Source organism: Tamandua tetradactyla, chromosome 5, assembly GCF_023851605.1.
Source record: "Tamandua tetradactyla isolate mTamTet1 chromosome 5, mTamTet1.pri, whole genome shotgun sequence".
NCBI classification, from domain to species: domain Eukaryota; kingdom Metazoa; phylum Chordata; class Mammalia; order Pilosa; family Myrmecophagidae; genus Tamandua; species Tamandua tetradactyla.
The window spans coordinates 10,497,265-10,511,676 of NC_135331.1; the positions used below are offsets into that span (position 1 = coordinate 10,497,265).

Here is a 14,412-nt window from a genome sequence, read left to right on the forward strand (position 1 = left end):
GCAAAGAGACAGACCCTCTTCAACCTGGACTTGCCAATAACTTCCAGAGGGAACCGCTTTGCAGTGGGACAAGTTAGTTAAAATCTGGTACCTGAATCATCTGCCCCCTGGTGTCACTATTTAGAATTACTCTTTAAGTACATGGCCTTTTTCTTGACTTCTAAGAACCATAGCCATTGAGCTAAAAGCAAATTAGGTCATTAGGCCAGAGATTCCCAAAAGCATTTTTTGGAGTTACTAATTGGGATGCAAGAGCTATTTTCAGCATTTTAAAAGCCAAAGGAAGTTGTGCCTTTACTGGATAACAGACTGTATGGGCTTACTGTCATATGATTTTGCTCCTGGTTGAAATTCAGGTAGTTTAATGAGGTGACTCTGGTTTATTCCATTGGTCAGACATGTCTGGGTTTTTAATTAAGAAAAATATGAAAACTGATCAATTATTACTTAGTAAATATAGATAAGTAGTTTAAAACTCAAAGCATGGTGGCTACTTAGGAAATAATAAAATAATGTGAATAATGGTGCTAAGATGGTGCATTAATTGAGAGAGCCTCCATGGTCCCTATGGCTTTGTCCTGTGGAGAGAAGTGGCCTCTGCTACAGGCATCTTTGAATAGAGACTCTAGGGTATATTAATGGAAGTATTTCCAGGGGGAAAGAACTGAGACTTCTACCTCTTTCAGTGTTGGTTAGGCAATACTTGTGAATTCCATTAATTTCTAGTTGTCACATTTTAAAAAGGACATTGACAAGCTGAAGCTTGTGGGTGAAACAGTGTTCAGGGTGGTGAAGGCATTTAAAGCTACGTCACCCAAAGAATCTGAGAAGGGTATGAGAATGCTGAGCCTGAATTAGAAATGATTTAGCTAGGCCTGTCTTTGCCATCGTCATGTAGTTAATGGTCATGTGAAAAGGGCTTTGATTGAGGGAAGGAAAGAAGGAGGCGGAGCCAGGCCCAGGGCACAGAGCTTGTATTCTGAACATGAAATCCGGGGAGAAGTTAGAAAATTCAGTCACTCTTAGATAGGAAGGAGTAGTTTGATGTTTTATGCACTGAATTTTTCTTCCAGTACCTGTTTCAAATAAATACCTCATCTCTTTAAAAAGAAAAAGGTAGGGGCAGTTTCTGAAACTGATCAAGGGTTTGGTTTCTACAGAAGCTCAAGAGCTGATAAGGGTAAATTAGGGGGCAGAATAGTTCTATCCATCATAAGGAAGATGTTTCCCTGCCTGGAACTCTGAGAAAGATGTCAGTGGATTACACAAGCCTAAGCCAGGGATGCCGTTTGATTGGGTTGTGCTCCAAAATGTTTAAGGCCATCCAAGCTCCGAGATTTTGTGAGATTTCATAATATTTTTTAATAACCAACTTCTTTTGGTCTGCCCAGCTTTAATAAGCTCTTAATCAGAGCTTTTCCTTTTTTACATACTCATAATAAATAGCCATGTCATTTGTGACATTGGCCAACAACTTATTTCTGGGTTAAAGACAACTTCTTCTGAAGTTTGGAAATATGCATGCAGCTTATTACGTAGATCCAAATAACCTTTTTTAAAAATTTTATTCACACATCATACAATCCATCTTAACCAATTAAACTTTTGTTGTACAGAATTTCCTTTGTGTTTACACCACTAGCAATGGATAGGCAGCTAGTAGCAGGGAATACAAATGAGGAAAGTGAATTTTTACTGATGTGCTTATTCTTCTTACCTTCTATATACTGGTCCAGGCTTCTTTGTTTCTGATTCTGGATCTATGGGCCTGTGTAAATCTTTGTCACTTAACTAATAGAAATTAAGGAGAATTCATCAAAATCTTCGTGGTGGTTTATCAACTAGTACACATCAACTGTGTACTAGGCCCTGTTCTAGTTGCTGGGGGTATAACAGGGAAAAAGAAATGCTTCCTGTTCACGTGGAGCTTATATCATAGTCGGGGAGATAGACAATGAACAAAACTAAATATAATTATAGTATGTGTCAGGTAGGGATCGGTTCAGATAAGGAGTTAGAGAGTGATGATAGGAGTACTGTTTTTGTTTATAAGGAACACTCTTTCTCCAGCTTTATGCACAGATCTCTCACGCCATCAGTTCCTTTAAATCTCTGTTCAGATATTACTTCAGCAGAGATCAGGGAGGGCTGACTTGCTACTTTAATGTTTCGGCAGAGTTGTGAAGGTGATGGAGGCAGTGATCTTTGCATGCATCTGGGACATGTTCAAGGCAGGGAGAACAGCAAGTGCAAAGGCCCTGAGGCAGGAGTCTATTTGGCGTGTTTGCGGAGATTGGAGTGCTGTAAATAAGGAATAGGAAGAATGAAGTCAGAGATTGGAGCATTTAGGGTCCTGTATGCCCAGGGAAGGATTTTGGCGTTTCTTCTGAGTACTATAGTAAGCCATTCTTTAGAGGCTGTGACCTTTCTGCTCTGGAAATTTGAGAACAGTAGATAACCAGTGCCTTTCAGATACTACAGCCAGTTTGCATCTTGCTCTTTTACTGAAACTTATAAAAAAAATTTTATAATTTTTCTCCCATTCCTCAAGGGATTTAGTCAATACTTTTATTTGTTTATTTATTTATCTGTCTAGCTATTTAATTTATTTATCTATTTATTTACCTATCTATCTATTTATTTATTTATTTTGGCATGGGCAGGCTCTGGGAATTGAACCCGGGTCTCTGGCATGGCAGGTGAGAATTCTGCCACTTGAGCCGCCGTTGCCCATCTTAAAACTTTTTTATATTGAATTTTCTGATTAAAAGTGTTGGAAAGCAGTAAGATCCCAAGGATTTACCTGAGTTTTTTGACATTTCTGTGTGGGTAGTTTACCCTTCCTCCTACCTTGGAAAAATAATCTCTCTTTAGTCCTCTTTCAGCATATTATATATAGTTCACCTGGAAGCCTTTTCCTTAAACCTACTATTATTTGGCCATCAAATGTTTAATAAAGTTAATTCAACAATGTTTATTTAAGCCTGTATGTGAAGATGTGCCCTCAAGTAGCTTATATCCTGGTGCCCACATTATTCTCAATAGTAAAAGGATTCAAACAAAATGAAAAATAGGTAAAAAGGTATCTAGGTTTTCTATCTGACAAACAGTTATTGAGAAACAGTTCCGCACTCTCCAGTTAAAATTACTCATGGGGGCTATTGCTGGTTTGGAGGAAAATTCTTTATGTAAGTTTTCCTTAGATAAATGGTACCTACAGAATTTTTTATCCTATTTTGAGATGCTCAGTGAACCAGCAATTCTAGAACTTTTATTATGTGACTTTCCGCTGGGTAACCCAAAGTTTAAGACATGGCTCATACTCTAGAGGTTTATAAACTAGTTGAAGAAATAAAATTGATACAGATCAAATAAATAGGGGATGACACACAGTAGTGATTAAGCACGGAAAGATGCAGTATAGATAGCATTGCTGTGGACATTTTCTGAAGTGAGAGCTCACCAGGGCTGAGAATAGGGGGTTGGACTTCCAGAGAAATTGAGAGTTTGGAGAGACATTCCAGATGGAGGGGAGCCATATAAACAGAAATAAAAAAAATCACAAGTGGGAATTCTCAAAGTAATTTTTTAAACCGATTTTGCAAAAGTTATAAAAGTGACAAATGTGCATGATAAAAAAAATTCAGTAGTGCAGCCGGGAATGCAATTAAAAATAAAATTGTGTCTTCTCCTTGCCCTTCTCTCAGTGGAGGAAATCTAAAATAAAAATCTTAGGAGCTAAGATGAAGCAAAACCATTTTTTCATCCCCCTTAATTCCATTCCTTCATGCCCCTAGAAATACCCCTTTGAAGGACCCTTCCTGCATCTTTACTGTTAATGTTTCCTGCTGCTGGGAGAGGGAGTCCCTCTGAGGAATAAGCCCTTAAAGAGTGACATTTTCCAACCTAGAGGTCTGCTCTCAGTTGAATTGTGTGCAGATGACTTCCTGCTACCGCTGCTTGTGCGTGTTTGTAATTGTTAATGGATATTAATGGATATTAAGGTTCAATCTGTCCTTAGTCAACAGGCAGAGCTTGCCCTGCAGGAGGCAATTAGGATTGCCCAGGAGTCCAACGACCACGTGTGTCTCCAGCACTGCTTGGTGAGGCCACCCTTCTGCTTGGGAGTTTTGCCTTGGGAGGGACAATTTTAATCAGGATTTTGTGCTTGTGGAACAAAGGTCCTTGGTAATGAAGGGAGACCAGTCATGGAAATTCATGGGAATTCAGTAAAGGCAACCCATATTTATTTACTTTTCTTAATTTATGGCAACTGTTCTGCTTTGGGGACATTTCTTATTTACAAATTTTAATGCAAATTGCCATGCAAAAGCGGAACCCCTTAACTGTCACATTTAACATTGGCATTAACAGAAAGGTATAAATTACACCTGCCTGGTGAGACATTGTCCTGTCAGAGCATAATCTCCAAACAGGAGGACACAAAACTCATGTAACAATCATTGGGGAATCTCAATTTCTCAGTTGAAGACCATATTTAATTTATGCTTTTTTCTGGAACAGTTGTTACTCAGTGCTTTCAGAAGCAAAATGATCAATGTTTTTTTTCAGTCTGTTTTTTTCAACTTTCACTTAGGTTCATAATTCCTGAAAAAGAATATTTTAGAGGATTTATTTTATCTCTTGTAACATAAAAATTTCCAATTTTTGCTATTTTCAAGTACACAGTTCAATGGAATTCATTATTTTTCCAGTGTTGTGCTACTGTCACCATCATCCATTAACAAGACATTTTTACAACCCCAAACAGAAACTCTGTTCCTAGTAAACAAACTCCTTATCTTATTAGTTCTTAAAAATTATTTCTTATGACCACATCAGTTTTTCAGAAGAACATTAGCCATTATCACTGCCATGATATGTTTTGTTGATTTCTTTTACCAGAGCTGGCTTTATGTGCTGGGCCAGAAGAGGTCTGACAGTTATGTTCTGTTGGAGCATTCTGTGAAGAAAGCAGTCCATTTTGGGTTGCCGGTAAGACTCATCTTTCTGTGTGGTTGGTTAAAGAAATGGTTTTAAAAAATGCTTTTGTCTCTGGTTTCACTCAACTTTAGAATAAATCAATAATATAGATTTAGAGTGGATATTTTAAGTGTGGACTTTATCCTTGCTAGTTTCATGTGGTCTTAATTATTAATCAAGCCACTGAGTTCTATTTGATGGGTTGGCCCCACTCCCTTTGTCCTAATAACATCTGCAGAAGTTCCACTTATCAGTTTGACAAGAGGTCTTTGTGTATTTTTTATTGTTTAACATTAGCTTAGCACATAGTCTCTTACGAAAATTTTAGGCAAGACTTATTTCTAAACCATGGTTTGGCAAACTGCAGCCTGTGGGCCAAATCTGGCTCTCTGCCTCAAGCTAAGAGTGGTTTTTACATTTTTATGTGACTGGAAAAAAATGCAAGAAGAATATGTAACAGAAACTGAATAGCTCACAAAGCCTAAGTTATTTACCGTCCGGCCCTTTACAGAAAAAGATTGCCGATCCCTATGGTAAACAATAAACCAAACCAGAAAACAGTAAACATGATGAGCAGGCCTGCCAATTCTCATTTTGAATGACAAGGAGGGACCTAAATTATAGTCCTCAATGACTTAACCTTTGAAACATATGCTGAGGAGTATTGAAAGGGCCTAGCTCACATTTGAAGACGTAATAGCTAGTAGAATCCATGTTACTGCTGCATGAAGAACCTACTTCTGTCCCCAAAACGTCTCCTAAAAACGGAACTGTAAGCAGTGGAATGCTTAAACATTCTGTCTCATAAACTTTGCTACAAAGTCTAGAAAAATGAAAGTAATTGTGAGGAATGATTTAACATGTATACTTTTTAAATAAGGCGGAGAACTCTGTAGATTGTCCATTTGGCTCACTTCTGGGAAAGGAGACTTAAATGTACAGAATTGATTATAATGACAAAAGTAGGTAACTTCTTGAGATCAATGACAGACTGCTTTAGAATAGTTTTTGTAGTGCATTTAAGCTGACTTCTTTTCTTTGAGGTTTCATTTTTGGAAATTATATCAGAAATTAATGAAAAGATAATTTGTTGCTCATAATAGGCATCATTTTAAAATTTCCTCTATGTGTCCAGCATTGTGTTATACACATTTCATTTCATACTTAACAATTCTTCATGCTGGGTTTGATGCCCATGTTACAACTGAGGAAGCTTAGGCTTGGCTAAGAAGCTAAATGACTGGCCCTGTGCCACACAGGAAGTGGCAAAGGCAGTGTTTAAGTCCAGGCCTGTCTAGCTCTAAAGCCCGAACTCTTTCCCGTGTACATAATGTCAGCATCTCTTTTTAGGAACACATCTCGGGTTAAAGCCAGGGTCAGACGCTAGATGCTTTCTACATATAACAGCGCCATCACTGTGCACATGCTGAAATGTGAAGTAGGCCAAATTTCTGAAGGGCAAAAAAACAATCTGATGTAACCCCTGTCTTGGATTGTGGGTCTGTCTTTTTAGTACCTTGCATCCCTGGGAATACAGTCCCTGGTCCAGCAGAGAGCTTTCGCTGGAAAGACAGCACACAAGCTGATGGATGCCCTGAAAGACTCTGACCTGCTGCACTGGAAGCACAGCCTGTCGGAGCTCATCGATATCAGTATCGCCCAGAAGACAGCCATCTGGAGGCTCTATGGCCGCAGGTGGGTCTTCCAGCAGGGGACCAAGGCTGCGGGACTGGGAGTCTTATCCCAGAGAAGCAGAAGCTAGTAAACTAAGAAGGGCCAAATGGATAAATGCTCCCTTCCCTTTGATGGAAGTTCATGCAGAGGTTAAGTAAAAAACTTAATAGTTTAAAAATTCTAGTTTTGTGTCTTACACAGACTTTGCCACATTTTTCTCCCAGCGCATTCTTATTTACTCCTCTCCTCTGCTCCACGAGGTACCATGGGCTATCTATGTTTTAGGGTGAATAAACTGAGATTGACACATCTGAACTGCCCAGGATTGCGACTGTATTAACAAGGAGCAGAGCCAGAACTCAGTGCCAGGTCATCTGACTCCAAGTTCCCTATTCTGTGCTTTGAGAAAGAAACCTCTCTTCCTGTTTGCCAGAGGCAAGCTCTATAGTTGCCCCCGAATCCCATATCTATTGTGTAAAAGAAGCTGCTTCCTGATGTTTTCTCTGGAATATCTCCAGCCTTGTGGTTGCCTTTCCATTTGGCCTCTGTTGGCTTGGAAATATCTTGTAAGGCAGATTTTAAAATATGGGACCTTGTCCCTACTTCACCTCTCAACTAGCCAATTTACTATTTCTAGAAGTTCAGTAATGAAAGGAAATGCTTATTTTACCAGCCTTGTGTTTGTACTTCAGATAAGATTTTGGCATGGTGTGGTCTGAAACAGCTGTAGATGCTGGCAGCTGTTCATATTGCTAAATCAGCTGGTGCCGGATGATGTTGGGTCTGAATTCACCCCTAAAAGCTAATTGACATACTGTGACCACATGGAAAGCCGGGGGTTGGGCTGTGGGGATTGCAGCTCAGAGCTAATAGGTGTGCCGTGGACACTCTGTTTCCTTTGAGGCCACGCATCTAGGAGATTGGGCATTGACAGGCGGCTGTTACCCTAAATCCAGAGCCTGGAGAGGTGCTCAACTTCCTTCTGTTTCCACTTCAGAACATTTTAGGGGCAGCCAGGGTTTACTGAACGAAGGTCAGTCCTGTTCTCTCTTCCCTCGCAGCACCATGGCACTTCAGCAGGCCCAGATGTTGCTCAGCATGAACAGCTTGGAGTCGGTGAATGCGGGCGTGCAGCAGAACAACACGGAGTCCTTCGCTGTTGCACTCTGCCACCTCGCAGAGCTCCATGCGGAGCAGGTAGGCGGGTGGCCAAGCCACTGCGCCCCTGGGGCAGAGGAGGTTCCACCATTGTTTTCTCTGGTGCTTGCTCCTCATGTCTTGGACAGGTTGGGTTGGGTGGACTTGGCTGCAGGAATGATGTCCCACCAGTGGGAATGGACTTGAGTGTGGGGTCTGTATGGCTCATTGAATTTGGGATCCCTTTTTGGCATCAGTGAAGTCGGCCGCTGCCATGTCACAAATGAAACAAAAAGGAGTCTTTCAGATTAAAGGTAGTTGAGGTGTGTGTCTGTTTATAGGGGTGGGAGACCATAGATATAAGTCCAACTAAAAAGGTAATGGTCATTATTTGCTATATATTTGTTCCGTGTTAGACCCTGAGTTCGGTGTTTAATGTATATTACCTTACCGACTCTTTACGATGGCTCTATGAGGTTAGCTTTATTATCATCATCCCTGTTTCACAGAACAAAATACTGAGATCCAGGGAGCTAAGTTGTTCTAGTTTGCTAGCTGTTGGAATGCAATATACCAGAAACGGAATGGCTTTCAAAAGGAAATTTAATAAGTTGCAAGTTTACAGTTCGAAGGCTGTGTAAATGTCTCAAAGCAAGTCTATAACAATGCCCAAATTAAGGCACCAACAAGAGGTTACTTTCACTCAAGAAAGGCTGATGAAGTTTCAGGGTTTCTCTCTCAACTGGAAAGGCACATGGAGAACAGGGCAACATCTGCTAGCTTTCTCTCCAGGCTTCTTGTTTCATGAAGCTCCCCCAGGAGTGTATTCCCCCTTCATCTTCAAAGGTCTCTGGCTGCATGGGCTCTCGTGGGTCTTGTGGCTCTCTCGTCATTCTGTCTCTTCAAATGCTTCCTCTTTTAAAGGATTCCAGTAGACTAATCAAGACCCACCTGGAATGGGTGGAGTCACATCTCCCTCTAATCAAAGGTTAATACCCACCATTAGTGATCAAAGCACTCTGCTCCCACAAGATTGGATCAGGATTAAAACATGGCTTTTCTAGGGTACAGAGTACTTTCAAACTGGCATTTAAGTCCTCTGCCTATAGCTGGTAAATATCAGAGGCAGGTCTCCAGCCCAAACCTTGTTGACTCCAAAGAAGGAGAGTGGGAACTGAATATAACCTTGGTTTACAGCCTCAGTTATTTTCCATGATTCTGTTTGGAGGGGGTTGATGAAAGCATCTCTAAGCTTTCTCTCCCCTGTACTCAAAAAATGTCTTCTTTCATGGAAAGAGGTGAGGGAAATCTCTTTTTTTAAAGCCTTCTTTTTCATTAAACACTGATTTGTATTAAGTTTCCTCCATCATATTATTTTTCTCCACCTTTTTGTCATATCTGTTACTGTGAGCTTGTATCATATCACTCAGTTTTCCCTCATGTGCAGCCTAAAGGTTGTTGGGTGGTTTCCACTTCTTTCCAAAGTTTACAAATACTTCCTTCTATCAAGCATCCTTTAAGTAGTTGTATAAAACTAACAGTGTAGAAGGCTGTGGGCTGTGGATACATTATGGCTGATGATTTCCACATGTGATGTCTTCAGCTACTTTATTCCTGCCCCTGGGAAGGGTCACCTAAGCTTTCTAACATCAAAACAGACTGGCTGGGACTTGCTGTTTACTTTCCTCCAGGAATGTTGCATGTTTATCTCTTTTTTTGTATTTCCCTTTGTATATGGCACTGGAACCACTTTAATGTGACCTATTTCCCTCTTCTAGTGCCATGGCTGAGTGGACCAATTTGGTAAATCCATTGGTGAACATTTCTAGTTTTAGAATATCAACTATTATAAATATATATTATAGAAAGAAAGAAAGAAAGAAAACTTAACATTTTGAGCCATTTTTTAGAGTTCAGTTAACTGGTTTTAATTATATTGACAATGTTGAGTTACCTTCATTACCACCATCCATTACTAAAACAGTTTTTCACCCCAAATAGAAACTCAGTATCCCTTAAGCAATAGTCCCTGGTGACTTTTAATCTACTTTGTCTTTAGGAATTCCAGATAATATTTCATGTAAGTGGAATCGTAAACTGTCTCTCTGGCTTATTTTACACCACTTGATGTCTTCCAGGTTCATCCACATTGTATCATTCCTTTTAACAGACCTTCATTCCTATCTGTGGCTTAGATTCCCATTTATAGATAGACCACATTTTGTTTGTCCATTTATTTGTTGATAGATACTTGGATTGTTCCCCCCTTTTGGCACTAACGTATGTATCTCTTTGAGTCTCTTTTCAGTTCTTTTGGTTATTACATAGTTTTTAATTTCACAGGGTAGACCTGCACCTGTGAAATTAAGCTTGGACAACTGTGAAAATGCATCTTGATCTTGAGTCTCCATTTGCTGTTTTTTCCTTAAAGTGTATTTAGAGTTGTTCTGAAACAGATTTCCAAGAAAATTGGGTGCTGTACTTTGTTCTATGATATGCCAGTGATTTAGGCCTCTAAGTAGTTATGGGACTCTGAGCCGCTATTTCTGAGCTTCCTCCTGCCACTCAGAGGATATAGTGAAATCTTCCCCTTTACACTTTCTGTTTAATTCTGGTTCATCTTGTACATCATTCCTCTTCTAGCCTCAGGAATGGCGGGGTCAAGGCAAGAATGTGTTGGGGAATGCTGTTCTCTTTACTTGGCCACCCAAATCCATACTCTCAGCTCTCGGTGGCATTCATGAAATAATTGGCATGATTGGCTAGTTAAAAGCCAAAAGAAATTGATCTTTCATTATGATTCAATGCAATTTTCATTTACTCACTAGGAATAGAAATTCACTGGAGATCTAACTGAACTTCTAAATAGACAGAAGATGTGTTCCCCAGTCAAAGAATGGGGAGAAATTGGAAATCAACAAGATAAAGACAAACCTCACAACAATGTAAAAATGTAAAAAAAGACATGAATAAGTATTCACAGAAAAAGTATAATTGACCAATAAATGTGAAACACTTCAATCTAGTCATCAAAAAAATTCCAGTTAAAACAGGAAATTTGCAGTTGTACCAATCAAGAAGGAAAAGGTGATCAGTCCTGGGGGAGAAAAAGACCATAGAGTGCTGGTGTTGAAATACTTCCAGAGGGCAAGTCAGGAACGTGCATCCAAGGACTTAAAATGTTTGACATCTGGCCCTGCAGTTCTCCTTGTTAGTTTTTTTTTTTTTTTTAATACATAGGCAGGCTCTGGGAATCAAACTCATGTCTCCAGCATGGCAGGTGAGAACTCTGCCACTGAGCCACCATTGCCTGCCCTCTCCTTGTTAGGTTTTATCCTCAGGAAATCATTGGACAAGTATGCAAAAATGATGCACCAGGATATTCACTGTGGCATTTTTTAAAAATTGATATTTTTTATATATTCACATACCATGTAAGCATCCAAAGTGTACAATCAATGTTTCACAATATTATCATACAGCTGTGCATTTATCATCACAATCGACTTTTTTTTGGTGAAAAATGACATATATACAAAAAAGCACTAAATTTCAAAGTACATCACAGCAATTAGTTATAGAACAGATTTCAGAGTTTGGTATGGGTTATAATTCTACCATATTAAGTTTTTATTTCTAGCTGCTCTAAGATGCTGGAGACTAAAAGAAATATTAATATAATGATTCAACACTCATATTCATTTGTTAAACCCTACTTTCTCTGTAAAATCCCACCATCTCCTTTGATCTTTCTCCCACTCTAGGGTATTTGGGCTATGCCTATTCTAACTCTTTCATGTTGGAAGGGTTAGTTGATAATATGGAATAGGGGAATGGAATGAATTGATATTCTGAAAAGGCTGGTCTCTCTGCATTTCAGGACTTATCTGGTCCAGGGACCCATCTGGAGGTTGTAGGTTTCTGAAAAGTTACCCTAGTGATGGAATAATGTTTGTAGAATTTTATGTAATGCCTTAGGTGTTTTTTTAGGATTGGCAGGAATGGTTTTGTTGGGATTTGGCAAGTTATGATAGGTAGCAATGTCTAACTGAAGTTTGCATAAGAGTGACCTCCAGAGTAGCCTCTTGGCTCCATTTGAACTCACTCAGCCCCTGATACTTTATTTGTTACACTTCTTTCCCCCCTTTTGGTCAGGATGGCATTGTTGAGCCCATGGTTCCAGGGCCGGGCTCATTCTTGGGAGTCATCTCCCACACTGCCAGGGAGACTTTCACCCCTGGATGTCTTGTCCCACGTAGAGAGGAGGGGAGTGATTTCACTGCAGAGTTGGGTTTAGAGAGAGAGGGGGGCATTTTGGCATTTTTTTAAATGGAGAAAAATTGGAAATAACTCAGTTATCCAAAACTAGGAGTTTATTTGGATGTGCCATATTTTACATACCTTATGAAGTAATGTGATATAGATTCGTACTGTTGGCACTGGAAGAATTCATTCATTCAAGAAATATTTACCGAGAGCCTGCCAGGTAGTAAGCAGTGTTGCAGGCAGTTTACAGAAATAGTGTGTATCTCTCATATGAGCGTGTATCTCATACTATGTATGAGTAAGTATCTCAAAAGTTTTGAGAATATTTATTTTTTACGTTTGTGTGCATAAAAAGTCTAGAGGGAGCGATACTAACACATGAATTGTGATTTTCTTTGGTGGGATTAAAAATAGTTTGTGTTTTCTTTGCACATATTTTGTAATTTTTTTTTTCCAAAGTGAACATATATCGTGTAATTTTTTTTTAAGTTTTAAAAAACAAATTAAATTCAGGCCGAGAAAGAATGGCCCCTTGAACTTTGACACTCTTTTCCTGGTGTTTTCTAGGTTGTTGTACCAAGAACAGATGAATATCGGCAGCATCCTTGAGTGTGGTGCTGCCAGTTTTTTTTTTTTTAATTCTATTGTGAAAATCTGTATATGCCATAAAATTTGCCATTTTAATAATTTTTAAATGTGCAATTCAGTGGCATTAATTATACTCACAGCGTTGCGCTGCCATCACCACCAGCCGCTGCCAAATCTCACCCAAAACAAACCCTATACCCATTAACTAGTCGTTCCCCAATCCCCCTAACCCCAGCCCCTGGTAATCTGTCATCTACTTTTTAATCTCTGGGAATTTGCCTTTTCTTGATATTTTATGGAAGTGGAATCATATCTCTATATTTTTGCACCTGGCTTCCTTCACTCTGCATAAGGTTTTCAGGGTTTGTCCATGTTGCAGCATGTATCAGAACTTCATTCTTTTTCATGGGTAAATAATACTCTGTAGATATGCCACCTCTTGTTTAGCTGTTCATCTGTCAGTGGACACTTGGGTTGTCAGCTGTGGGGTTTTGACCCAGGGGTGCTAATCAAATGGTGTCTTTCTCTTTTAGGGCTGTTTTGCTGCAGCTTCTGAAGTGTTAAAGCACTTGAAGGAACGATTCCCACCCAACAGTCAGCATGCCCAGGTAACCTGCCTTTTGTGTGGCATCAGATTTACTTCTGAAAAGACTGCTTTTACTGTATTGTTGTCACACCAATATATTTAGAGCTTCCCTTCAGTTTTTCATGTCTTGGTTCCTTTTCTGTAACATCTGTGCATTGAGGTTAACATGAGAGGGTTAGAGACTCTATATAAGCTGTTTTTACGCACAAAAGCCAAGAAATAAATTCTGAGAAAAGATTTAAAGTAGGGCACTTTTTTCCTCTTATCTTCATAGTTTTAAGTTAGTATCTCTAATATCTCTAACTTTATGGGAATATGGAAACAAATCATCAGTGAACTTGGGTCAGTCAAGAATCATGTCTCAGTTTTGCTGTTTTGTCTCTTGGCAATTCTAATCTTTTCCTCCCAAAATTGAATAACTTTTGGGGAACATGTACTCAGAGAGAACAAACCTTAGGAAGCAATCAAGACCCTGTCTCCCTTATTGTACTGATTTCCATTTCTGATGGGGCTGAGAAAGCTGTTTCAAAAGGCCCCTTTTTCTACCTTCCCTTATCAAGTTTAGACTTCAGTGGATTAGGGAATTTGAAATTATAAGAGTTCTCTGGCCTGGGACTTTCCTAATGCTGGTCCTTGAGGCTATCATTCCCCTGGATTACTGGTGCTGCCATTTACTGAATTTGGCGTGAGAGCCCCTCTGCATGGGAAGCAGTGCTGGGACCTCATTCCTCCCTTTCAGCAGGCTGGGATCTGAATTCAAGGGACACAGACAGGAAGATGGTAAGCAGACGAACAGGTGATAGAAAACGATCCCAAGAATGCTGTGGGAAGGAAGAATCAATGGTGGTTCTGAAGTAGTACTCATGTGATAGGATAGTTACAGTTGTAGACATTTTTAAAAAGAGGGCATGATAAAAAAAAAAAGACTCAGTTTAACCACAATTCTCAGAAGAACATGCATGGCCAATAAATATATGGTAAGATACTCAGCCTAACTGATCAGAGAAATGCAAATTAAAACCTTGATGAGATATTTCAGATCCATCAGATTGGTGAAAGCAAAATATCCAACAGCGATACCAAGTGCTGGTGAGGGGGAGTAGCAGTGGGTGCGTTACAGTTGCTGATGGGGAGTGGAAATTTGCAGAACCCATCTGAATAAAAAACGGACTGTGTGT

The 14,412-nt window shown here is 39.6% G+C and overlaps 1 protein-coding gene across 1 annotated transcript in view; it reads left to right on the forward strand.

Moving 5' to 3' along the window:
* Positions 1 to 14,412, forward strand: part of ANAPC5 (anaphase promoting complex subunit 5) — a 44,536-nt gene that overhangs the window by 16,909 nt on the left and 13,215 nt on the right. Inside the window, exons 8-12 of the mRNA XM_077159800.1 lie at positions 4,022 to 4,103; positions 4,906 to 4,995; positions 6,497 to 6,678; positions 7,719 to 7,854; positions 13,182 to 13,256. Coding sequence (XP_077015915.1) covers positions 4,022 to 4,103; positions 4,906 to 4,995; positions 6,497 to 6,678; positions 7,719 to 7,854; positions 13,182 to 13,256 — 565 coding nt within the window. The remainder of the gene's footprint in view (positions 1 to 4,021; positions 4,104 to 4,905; positions 4,996 to 6,496; positions 6,679 to 7,718; positions 7,855 to 13,181; positions 13,257 to 14,412) is intronic.